The sequence below is a fragment of the Rana temporaria genome, chromosome 13, assembly GCF_905171775.1.
Source record: "Rana temporaria chromosome 13, aRanTem1.1, whole genome shotgun sequence".
Classification (NCBI taxonomy): domain Eukaryota; kingdom Metazoa; phylum Chordata; class Amphibia; order Anura; family Ranidae; genus Rana; species Rana temporaria.
Window position 1 is genome coordinate 115908768 of NC_053501.1, and position 12123 is coordinate 115920890.

General features: G+C 43.3%; 1 protein-coding gene across 3 annotated transcripts in view; it reads left to right on the plus strand.

Annotated features, from left to right (window-relative positions):
- Positions 1–12123, plus strand: part of LOC120920591 (NACHT, LRR and PYD domains-containing protein 12-like) — a 148999-nt gene that overhangs the window by 29489 nt on the left and 107387 nt on the right. For all 3 annotated transcript variants that reach the window (XM_040332746.1, XM_040332747.1, XM_040332745.1), the window contains exons 7-8: positions 6436–6600; positions 10022–10186. In XM_040332746.1, the coding sequence (XP_040188680.1) occupies positions 6436–6600; positions 10022–10186 (330 nt within the window). The remainder of the gene's footprint in view (positions 1–6435; positions 6601–10021; positions 10187–12123) is intronic.

A 12123-nucleotide genomic window follows, 5' to 3' on the forward strand; every position in this document is an offset into this window, starting at 1 on the left:
AATACCCAAATACTCTGCAATACCCCCAATACTCCGCAATACCCCAATACTCTGCAATACCCCCAATACCCCAATACTCTGCAATACCCAAATACTCTGCAATACCCCAATACTCTGCAATACCCAAATACTCCGCAATACCCCAATACTCCGCAATACCCCAATACTCCGCAATACCCCCAATACCCCAATACTCTGCAATACCCAAATACTCCGCAATACCCCAATACTCCGCATATGTAATGTTTTGGGGTTCTATGTAATTTTCTAGCAAATAAATTGTGATTTTTCCATGTAGGAGAGAAATGTCAGAATTGGCCTGGGTGCTCCAGAACGCCTGATGGCGCTCCCTGCATGTTGGGCCTCTGTATGTGGCCACGCCTTGTAAAAGTTGTACACATGGGGTATCGCCATACTCGGGAGGAATAGCAGAATGTGTTTTGGGGTGTCATTCGTGGTATGCATATGCTGTGTGTGAGAAATAACCTGTGAATATGACAGAAACAAGTTTTTTTTTTTTTTTTTTTTACAGAATTTTCGGTCGTTTTTCTTTTATAGCGCAAAAAATAAAAAACCCAGAGGTGATCTAATACCACCAAAATAAAGCTCTATTTGTGTGAAAAAAAGGACACAAATTTCAAATGGGTACAATGTTGTATGACTGAGTAATTGTCATTCAAATTGTGAGAGCACCGAAAGCTGAAAATTGGTCTGGTCAGGAAAGGGGTTTAAGTGCCCAGTGGTCAAGAGGTTAATTATAACAAGTGTAGTGCTACTCCCATAGGCACCACAGGAATACAGTCCAGGTCCTCCCCAAATACCTTGCCCTTTGCAGCCAGGCATACAGGCTCCATTCACGCGTTCCTCCAATAACCACTTTGGGGGTGTTTTTTTGTTGTCTTTATTTTTTGAAGGATAGGGATGAGGGAGATGAGTTAGATACTCCAAATTAGGAACTACAATGCCTTGCAAAAGTATTCACCCCCTTGGCTTTTTACCTATTTTGTTACATTACAGCCTTTAGTTCAATGTTTTTTTAACCACTTCCTTACTGGGCACATATACCCCTTCTTGACCAGGTGAAATTTCAGCTTGTGACACTGCGTCACTTTAACTGACAATTGCGCGGTCGTGCAACGTGGCTCCCAAACAAAATTGATGTCCTTTTTTCCCCACAAATAGAGCTTTCTTTTGGTGGTATTTGATCGCCTCTGCGGTTTTTATTTTTTACGCTATAAACAAAAATAGAGCGACAATTTTGAAAAAAAAAACAATATTTTTTACTTGTTGCTGTAATAAATAGCCCATTTTTTTTAAAAAAACATTTTTTTTCTCAGTCTAGGTGATACGTATTCTTCTACATATTTTTGGTAAAAAAAATAAAATAAAATAAATCGCTTGAAGCGTCTGGTTTGCGCAAAAGTTATTGCGCTTACAAAATAGGGGACAGAATTATTATTATTTTTTATTATTTTTTTTTACTACTAATGGCGGTGATCAGCATTTTTTTCGTGACTGCGACATTATGGAGGACACATCGGACACTTTTGACACATTTTTGGCGCCATTCACATTTATACAGCGATCAGTGCTATAAATATGCACTAATTACTGTATAAATGTGACTGGCATTGAAGGGGTTAACACTAGGGGGTGAGGAAGGGGTTAAATGTGTACCCTGAATTGTGTTCTAACTGTGTGTGGAGGGGGGTGACGGGGGGAGGTGACCGATCTATGTCCCTATGTACAAGGGACATAGATCGGTCTCCTCTCTCCCCTGACAGGACATAGATCTCTGTGTTTACACAAGGAAAGGAAATATTTTTTTAATTTTTTTTTCTTAATAGCTTCCTTTACCTTAAAGGGGTGTTCCAGCCTTTTTTTAAGTTTATTAAAAGTCAGCAGCTACAAAAAGTGTAGCTGCTGGCTTTTAATAAACAGACACTTACCTGCTGCACGGTTCCCTTCATTCTTAGTGTGGGCACCCGGCAGTGACAGTTCACGGCCGGGCACCCACTGCGCATGCGCGAGCGGCGCGGCGCCGTCCAATTGGACAGGCGCTCGCCTACAGGGAGGGGCTGCAATAAGGCGATTAAGCTATTCACCTTACCAGCCCCTCGGCGGAAGGAGGAAGTGGGACAGGAAGTCCCACTCCTCCTGACCCCCCCACTCCCCCCCAAAAAAAAATTACATGCCAAATGTGGCATGTAAGGGGGGAAGGAGTGGATTAAGCGGAAGTTCTATTTTTAGGTAGAACTCCGCTTTAATGCAGTGCTGTTTTCATGTCCTCATTGTTCGTTTTTGCTCTCAAGTTGCTGTAATTCTTTTCTGATCTCCACACTTCCTGGTTGTCTGTTTCCTTATAACCACAGTACTGGGAGCTTTCTCTCTGTGGTCACTAATCAAGGAGGTGTGATTACTGTGTGTCTAAAACCCCACAACACCAATCAGTTTCGTTTTCCAAACCATCACTGCCCTGTATTGGCTCTGTACGTCACAGAAGCAGGAAACAGCATGCAAAAACTAAACTAAAACTGAAGGTACATTATATGATTGATTTGTATCTATTTTTAATAGTTTTTAAAAGGAATCAGTTAATTATTATGTCTCTATACCCTGTAAACAGTAATTTCAGCAAAAAAATGTTTTCCTTTACAACTCCTTTAATGCATAGAATGCATTAAAGTAAAACACCTTGAGGCTTTAGAACCACTTTAACCACCTCGCTGCCGCACTATAGCAGAATGACAGCTACAGCGCAGGCCTTAATTGCCGGGAGGCCATCAATAGACATCCTCCCCTTTACATGCTCCCTGCACGCCCCTGCATGCACGCATCGGGGAAAATTTGTGATGGCCGTGTCCCTTGGACACAGTCAATCACAGATCATGGTAAACATATGAGATCATCTCTTGTTGACAGCCCTCCCTCCTCACACAGAGAACGCTTGTGAGGAGCAAGTGCGATCTGTGCTGCAGCATGAGTGGTTTTATCTATACACCATCTTATACAGTGCCCATCCGTGTCACAGTGCCCATCAGTGTTGCAGTGCCCATCAGGGTCAGTTTAACAGTGACTATCAGTGTCATCAGTCATAAGTTTTATCCGTGCTACAGTGCCTACAATGTCACCATGTCATCAGTGCCATCAGTCATCAGTGCACATCTGTGCAGCCTCCTCAGTGCAGGCTGGCTTATCAGCACACATCTGTGCAGGCTTATCAGTACCCATCTGTGCAGGCTCATCAGTGCCGCCTCATCAGTGCCCATCAGTGCAGGCTTATTAGCAAACATTTGTGCCACCTCATCAGTGCCGCCTCATCATTTTGTGGGCGTTTCGATTGTCCTGGTGCTCCAGGGCCTTCAAAAGTGTAATAGGTAGTCAACAAGTTAGATATGTAATTTATGCTCCTAGAACACCTGACAGTGCTCCCTGTATGTTGGGCCTCTCTATGTGGCCAGTGTAATGGAACTATGTATTCTGCCTGGACATCTATAATCCTCATGCAGTGAGGCCTACAAAGGGTTAATTGTAGAGTGACTCTTTCACTCCTAAATTCTAATGCCCCCCTTTCTTCAGGCTAATTGACTCTCCTTTGTGTAGTTAACAGCCTCCTGTCAGGTGTATGCTGATGGGATTATCTGTGAGTGTGTGTATAGTTCTAAAGGTTAATTGAATTATATTGAGAAAGGAATGTGTCTGATCAGGTCATGTTAAGTGGGTCTCGGCCGAAAAGTCTAGTTACTGACTAAGTGACTGTCATTATTGTAAAGTATCTGTATTGAAGTCCCCCCCACTGTGTGAGGAGGGGGGGCGGAGAGTTTCATTGTTCCTGTAACAGCTTGTAACCACATATAAGCTAGGTGAATGCACCATTAACTACTTGCCGACCAGCCGCCGTCATTCTACGGCGGCAGGTCGGCTCTCCTGGGCGAGAGCCCGTAGTATAACGTCGGCTCTTTGAGCGGCCATTAACACACAGCTCTCGGTCCTGTCAGCGGGGGAAATGCTGATCTTCTGTTCATACAATGTATGAACAGAGGATCAGTGTTTCCCCTAGTGAGGCCACCCCCCCACAGTAAGAACACACCCAGGGACATACTTAACCCCTTCCCCACCCCCTAGTGTTAACCCCTTCACTGCCAGTGGCATTTTTATAGTAATCCAATGCATTTTTATAGCACTGATCGCTATAAAAATGCCAATGGTCCCATAAATGTGTCAAAAGTGTCCGAAGTGTCCGCCATAATGTCGCAGTAACGAAAAAAAATCGCTGATCGCCGCCATTACTAGTAAAAAAAATATATTAATAAAAATGCCATAAAAATACCCCCTATTTTGTAAACGCTATAACTTTTGCGCAAACCAATCAATAAACGCTTATTGCGATTTTTTTTTAACGAAAAATATGTAGAAGAATACGTATCGCCCTAAACTGAGGAAAAAAAATGTTTTTTTATATATTTTTGGGGGATATTTATTATAGCAAAAAGTTAAAAATATTAATTTTTTTCAAAATTGTCGCTCTATTTTTGTTTATAGCGCAAAAAATAAAAAACACAGAGGTGATCAAATACCACCAAAATAAAGCTCTATTTGTGGGGAAAAAAGGACACCAATTTTGTTTGGGAGCCACATCGCACGATAGTGGCAGTTAAAGCGGCGCAGTCCCGAATCGCAAAAAGTGCTCTGGTCTTTGGGCAGCAATATGGTCCGGGGGTTAAGTGGTTAAGTTAAGTGGTTAAAAAGTCAGTCTTTTTTGACCCTTCAAAACGCAGCCTCGTCTCGTTCTTGAAAGGGGATGCTATGGGACTATTATTCTGCTCCTTTCACAGCCGAGCCTGACTCTCTCTCTCTCTCTCTGGATCTTGTGGATGGGATGATACCGGTTTTACTTGCATACAGCAACTTGCCAGGGAAAAGGACGTCTCCAACGGCTGATACCCTCTCACTACCTGGGTAGCCGTTACAGCCAGGCTGTGAAAAAATCTCACTAATGTGGTATCGCTGTACTCAGGAGGAGTAGCAGAATGTGTTTTGGAGTGTAGTTGAAAGTATGCATATTCTATGTGAGAGAAGTAACCTAGTCCAATGACAATTTTGTGAGAAAAAAAATCTTCATTTTGCAAAGAATTGTGGGAAAAAAATTACAACTTCAAAAAAACTCACCATGCCTCTTACTAAATACCTTGGAATGTCTACTTTCCAAAATGGGTCATTTGGGGGTCATTTGTAGTTTCCTGGCTTGTTAGGGTCACAAGAAATCAGATAGGCCACCAGTACATCAGATGGGATCAATTTTCAATGAGTAGCACCATAGCTTGTAGACCCTCTAACTTTCACACAGACCAAATAATATCTACTAATTTGGATTAATTTTACCCGACATGGGGACAAGGTGCACCCCAAGGGGCACCCCAAAGCACCCTCCCCATGTTGAGGGCATGTGGCCTGGTAGGGTTCATGGGGGGGTGCTCGCTAGTCCCCCCCTTTTCCAGACCTGCCAGGGTGGATGCTCAGATAAGGGTCTGGTATGGGTTTTGAGGGGGAATCCACGCCAATTTTCTTTAAAATTTTGGCGTGGAACAAGGGGGCCCCCTGACCCCCATATGAATGGGTATCCGGTACTTTGCGACCACCATGACCCACTGATTGGCTCCCCCTGTGGCCAATTGGCACGTGCACACCCCCAGTGGCTATTGCACGGAACGACATACAGGTACATAGTTTCGTGCAATATAGCTGTGGTTGGTCGGCAAGTGGTTAAAGCCATTTTTTCTGTGATAATTGGTGAAGTCAATGCTATATCTTTGGACCGATCTATTTTATCATAATTCTCTGATGTTCCTAAAATGTCACTCTGGTATGCATCTGTGAAAACTTCAAATTGATGACACCCCTTTCCTAACCGCTGAAGTTCCACACCTTTTGTAAGAATACTTGTCTGTTCATAATCCCATTCTGTCACCAAAGATATCTCCAAAGATATTTGTAAAAAAGTAAAATCAAAAATAGGGCCTGAACTCTACCACTAACAAAGGTCTGTGTGTGACTTATTACAAGAACTACGATAAAATGATAAAAATCATCCCGTCCAATCACTAGCAATGCTGATTCTGGCCTCACACTGTCTGCTGATACCATTCATGCTCCATACACAAGGAGATTATAGCACAATAAGGGTCATGCCAGTGGTATTCTGTGCTCATCCTATGTATGGAGATATCACTGTCTCTACACATGGAGGACAATATTGGGGGGTCTACTGCATTATAACATTTTTCTTATAAAATTCTGTTTCCTGGAGTTTTATAAAGTGATCTAATATAAATGATTTCAATAAAGAGAAATTTGTTCCATTTATGTAGAGAATAGTTACATTCACTCCTAGGGAGAAATAAAAACTTCTGGTAACATTCTTCTCTTCTTCTACAGATTGTCCGATAATAATCTGACAGACAGTTCCTGCCCCCACCTGGCATCTGTAATAAGAAATAACCAGACACTGAGGATACTGATCCTGCCTAGGAACAATCTGGAGGGTCCTCAATTCAGGGATCTGATGGAAGCTCTGAAAAAAAGCCAGATAGAGGAATTACAGTGAGTATAACAGGACTGACTGATACAATAATTAGAATAATAATATTCTGGGAAAGTTTTATATCTTAACCACATAAATAATATAGAAATATGAAAATGTCATTAAAATCCATCTATAGGCTCCATAAATATCCAATCCTGGACTGTTTATGTCCAAACTACATAAATCAAACAATAATAATGGAAATAGATTTTAAAATTGAAAATCTCATAGTGTATGACGAACTTAACCACTGGCCAACCGCTGCATGTATATATACGTCAGTAGAATGGCATGGCTGCGCAAAGGGATGTACCTGTACGTCCATTTGAATTTGCAAACTCACATTTCTTCATCAATTTAGGCCAATATGTGTTCAGCTACATATTTTTGGTAAAAAAATTCCAATAAGTGTATATTTAGTGGTTTGCGCAAAAGGTATAGTGTCTTTAAACTATGGGATTTTTATGGAATTTTGTATTTATTTATGATGGCGGTGATCAGCAGTTTTTAGTGGGACTTCGACATTGCGGCGGACAAATCGGACACCGAACTGACACTTTTTTGGGAACCAGTAACATTATTACAGTGATCAGTACTAAAAATATGCTGTACTAATGACACTGGCAGGGAAGGGGTTAACACCAGGGGCGATCAAGGGGTTAAGTGTGTTCGCTGGGAGTGTTTTCTAACTGTGTGGGGGATGGACTGACTGGGACAACACAGAGATCCGTGTTCCTGCCTAGCTGGAACACAAGATCTCGATGTCCTCCCCTGTCAGAACGGCAATCTGCCTTGTTTACATAGCCAGACTGCCTTTTTCTGCATCTATTAAGAACGATCATGGGTGGCTGGCAGACATTGCGTCCACCCACTGATTAGCTCCCCCTCTGGCAAATCACTGTGCACTCCCCAACTGTCTATTGCACAAAATGAGTTACCGGTATGCCGATTCGCGCAGCCATGCCACCTTGCTGCAGTAAATCTGCTGCAGTCGGTCGGCAAGTAGTTAATGTGTTTCCTATCTGCTTGTTGTTTGTTGATATGGTTAAGATTCTTGGGGGTGTTGTATTTCCCCCTCCCCATTTTCTTTTCTTTTGCTGATTCCGAAACATGCTTGGTGTGGATCCTGGGCCACTGTTTTTTGGGTGCTAGTCGGGCAGAGGTTAGGACAGAGGGTAGGCAGTAAGGATGAGCCGAACACCCCCTGTTCGGTTCGCATCAGAACTTGCGAACACACCAAATGTTTGTGTGAACTTTAGAACCCCGTTAAAGTCTATGGGACTCGAACATATGAAATCTAAAGTGTTAATTTTAAAGGCTAATATGCAAGTTATTGTCCTAAAAAGTGTTTGGGGACCTGGGTCCTGTCCTAGGAAACATGTATCAATGCAAAAAAGTTTTAAAAACGGACGTTTTTTCAGGAGCAGTGAATTTAATAATGCTAAAAGTGAAACAATAAAAGTGTAATATTACTTTAAATTTCGTACCTAGGAAAAAAAGGAAAAAAGGCATTTAAAACCGGGTTCCAGATTCTGATAGGCCCCCCGCCCGCAGACCCCCACAACCACCGGGCAAGGGTTGTGGGGATGAGGCCCTTGTCCCCATCAACATGGGGACATCCTCCCCATGTTGAGGGCATGTGGCCTGGTGCGATTCAGGAGAGGGGGGGGCGCACTCTGTTCCCCCCTCTTTTCTGCAGCCAGCCACGTTAACATGCTCGGATAAGGGTCTGGTGTGGATTTTTGGGGGAATTCCACGCCATTTTTTTTTAAATTTGGGGTGGAGTTGCCCTTAAAATCCACACCAGACCTGAAGGGTCTGGTATGGATATTTGGGGGGAACCCCACGTCATTTTTTTTTAAATTGACGGCGGGGTTCCCCTTAATATCCATATCGGACCTATAGGGCCTGTTAATGGAATTTGGGGGGACCCCCAGGCTTTTTTTTTTTTTTTATGAATGAATCATCTCTGAATTGCCAGAGCCGACAATTCATTAGAGCCGCAAAGCCGGTTTCAAATGCTACGAAATGTAAAGTAATATTACACTTTTATTGTTTCACTTTTAGCATTATTAAATTCACTGCTCCTGAAAAAACGGCCGTTTTTAAAACTTTTTTTTGCATTGATACATGTTTCCTGGGACAGGACCCAGGTCCCCAAACACTTTTTAGGACAATAACTTCCATATTAACCTTTAAAATTAACACTTTAGATTTCTCCCATTGACTTTAACAGGGTGTTCCGCGGCTTTTCAAATTTGCCGCGAACACCCCTAATTGTTCGTTGTTCGGCGAACAGGCAATGTTCGAGTCAAGCATGAGTTCGACTCGAAGCTCATCCCTAGTAGGCAGTTAGGCTTGTCCAGGAGTGAAGTCAGTTTGTTGGCTGGGCATTCCAGGAATGCTGTGGTCTAGGATCTTTCTTGATATGCACCTTTATTGTAGATTAGATCCTGACATGGTCCTCTTGCATGTCTGGGGACAATGACCTTGGCTTGCTCTCCATGTGCAAGCTAATACAGGATATTAAGTTAGATTTTTTACGACTTTGGTCATTTTTTCCGGATACCATATTTGTGTGGTCCGATAGTTGCCAAGTCTGAGTGGCGTATAGCTCGCTCTGTTGAAAAAGATCAACAAAACCAGGATAAAGGTGAAAAAGGAGGTAGCAAGGTTTTTTGTTTAAAATTGGGACCTGGCAATATGTTATCGAGAGCTGGAGGATGAGGACCTGGTAATATCTGAGAAGTAATGGTGTGCATCTGAATGCCATCGGCATTGATTTATGACCTCTGGGATTGCAGGAGGGTATTTAGCAGGCCTTCCGGTTTTGCGGGGCAACATGTGTGTAAGGTGTGATGCCCGCGTGTTGTGGCAGGGGGTCTATTGGGTCTTTAAAGGCAGTGCTTGTTAAATAATTGTGGAAAATTGCGGGTTGGGCCCATCCGAGGTATGGATGTCCCTGCTAACAATACAGTGGTAACATCGGAGTATTAATTATGTTGTATCTGGTAGTATGTAAGTGGTTAATTTTCCCTGAGCCTGTGTAGTAGCAGCTGGGGGTCTTTAATTAGGTGGCAGATACAACCAGTTAATCGTGAGTATATAGGCCTTCAAAGACCTTAGACTGGACATAAGCTGAGGTTGGTTCATTTGTTATGCATTGACTGCATTATATGCATTAAACTTTTCTTGTGAGTGTTTTACTTAATGGTTTGCAATAAAAGGGCTGCTATGGCATTCTACTCCAAATAAAATGTGTTGTCTGGTCATTTTGGAAGGGTGGATGGTTCACGTGTTTATAAATAACTGGAGCCTCAGCATTCTGCAGGTCTCTCAGTCAAGAGAAATTAGTTCCATTCATGTAGAAAATAGTAACATTCATTTCTGGGGGAGAAATTCATTTTCTTCTGGTAACATTCTTCTCTTCTTCTACAGATTGTATGATAATCAGCTAACAGACAGTTCCTGCCCCCACCTGGCATCTGGAATACAAAATAACCAGACTCTGAGGACATTGCACCTGTATAAGAACAATCTGGAGGGTCCTCATTTCAGGGATCTGATGGAAGCTCTGACAACAAGCCGGATAGAGGAATTACTGTGAGTATAACAGGACTGACTGAGACAATAATATTCTGCGACAGTTTTATATCTAAACCTCATAAATAATATAGAAATATCATAATGTCATCAATATCTATCTTTAGGCTCCATAAATATCCAAAAAATATCGCAAATAAACGGCATGGGTTCCCCCTCCAAGAACATACCAGGCCCTTCGGTCTGGTATGGATTTTAAGGGGAACCCCTATGCCAAAATAACAGCGTGGGGTCCCCCCCAAAATCCACACCAGACCTTTATCCAAGCACACAGCCTGGCAGGTTAGGAAAGGGTGGGGACAAGCGAACGCCCCCTCCTGAACTGTACCAGGCCACATGCCCTAAACATGGGGTGTGGGTACCCATGTTGATGAGGCAAGGGCCTCTTTCAGACAACCCAGGTCATTGGTTGTCGGGGTCTGCGGGCAGGCTTAATAAAGTAATCTCTTCTGACTTCTTCTCCGCTTTCTGTCTGGCTCTTCTCCCTTTGTCCACTGTCTTCTGCTGGATCTTCTTCACTGTCTTTTGCTCTTTTGCTCACTCTTTTACCCAGTCTTCTCCCTCTGTTCTTCTTCCGATGTTGACATGACGCTCTCTCCCGCTCTAATGCCAGGTGCACTGGGGGTGATATAAGTTGGGGCCTCCACATGGCATCACACGGTGACCCTGCCCCATGCCAATATAAGTAGTGGCACACCGCTCACCTGGCATTAGAGTGGGAGAGAGCATCATGTCAACATCTGATGAAGAACAGAGGGAGAAGACAGCAGAGAATACCGGGTAAAGGCGCGAACAAAAGAGCAGGAGACAGCAAGGAGACCCGGCAGAAGACAGCGGACAGAGGGAGAAGAGCCGGAGAGGGGAGAAGAAGTCAGAAGAGGCAAAAGACATCAGCGGAGGAGGAAGAGGAGCCGTAGAGGGGAGACGAAGTCGGAAGAGACCCCTGGAGCTGCCTTACTTTAAAAACCTGTGTACTGTTTTATTTTTGACACTTTTTTAGGTGAATGGGTAGGGGTACGATGTACTCCATACTCATTTACATAGGGTGGGGGGCCGAGATCTTAGGGACCCCCTTGTTAAAGGAAAAACTTTTATTTGAAAGCGGACCACACATTGAAGAAGTGGATACCAGGGTTATGGCAGCTAGCTGCTGCTATAACAATGATATTCCACTTCAAAGAGCCAATGTATAACGATGGAGGGTGGTGCGTAAGTGGTTAAGTATCTGCTTGCCGTATGAGGTACAAGCACACAGATACACTGACAGGTCTGCAGGAGTCCTGCATGGGATTAGAGATCTGGTGATCTCTGGTGCAATGATTTGCAGGTTATTGTAATCAAAAAAAATGTAAAGGTGAACTTCTCCTTTAAATCCAAGGAAAGTTGCACATAACAGAACTATACATATAAAAAGGAACGGGTGTTTGTAATGTGATTTTGTAATGTAATTTTACTTCAATCATGGTTAAAGTATAAATTCACCTTTACAGAAAAATCTGTAAGGTGAACTTACACCGAACCCCCTCCTCTGCCCCCCTGTCCTACTGACCTGCAGCATGGTGTTGTCCAGTTCTGTGCCCCGGTATAGCCGCCTTACGGCTCCAGGGCCTAGAGATCCCGTCGGCATTCACTCCTTCTTCTTCCCCGCTGAGAGCACAGGCTACGTCAGTTCTAATTGGTCGGCGCCGCCTAAACGTCCCTCCTGATATGGTACAATTAGAAGATTAAGCTCTGGCATTTCTAAACCCTGGAGCCATGAGGCAGCTATACCAGGGCTCAGAACGGGAGAATGTTGGGCTGCAGGTCAGTGGGACGGGGGACTGAGGAGGGGGTCCTGTGTAAGTTCACCTTACAGATTTTTTTCTGTAAAGGTGAGCTTACACTTTAAGGTCTGATGACTGAAATGCATTGGCTGTTGTGCATCTGTTATACATGTT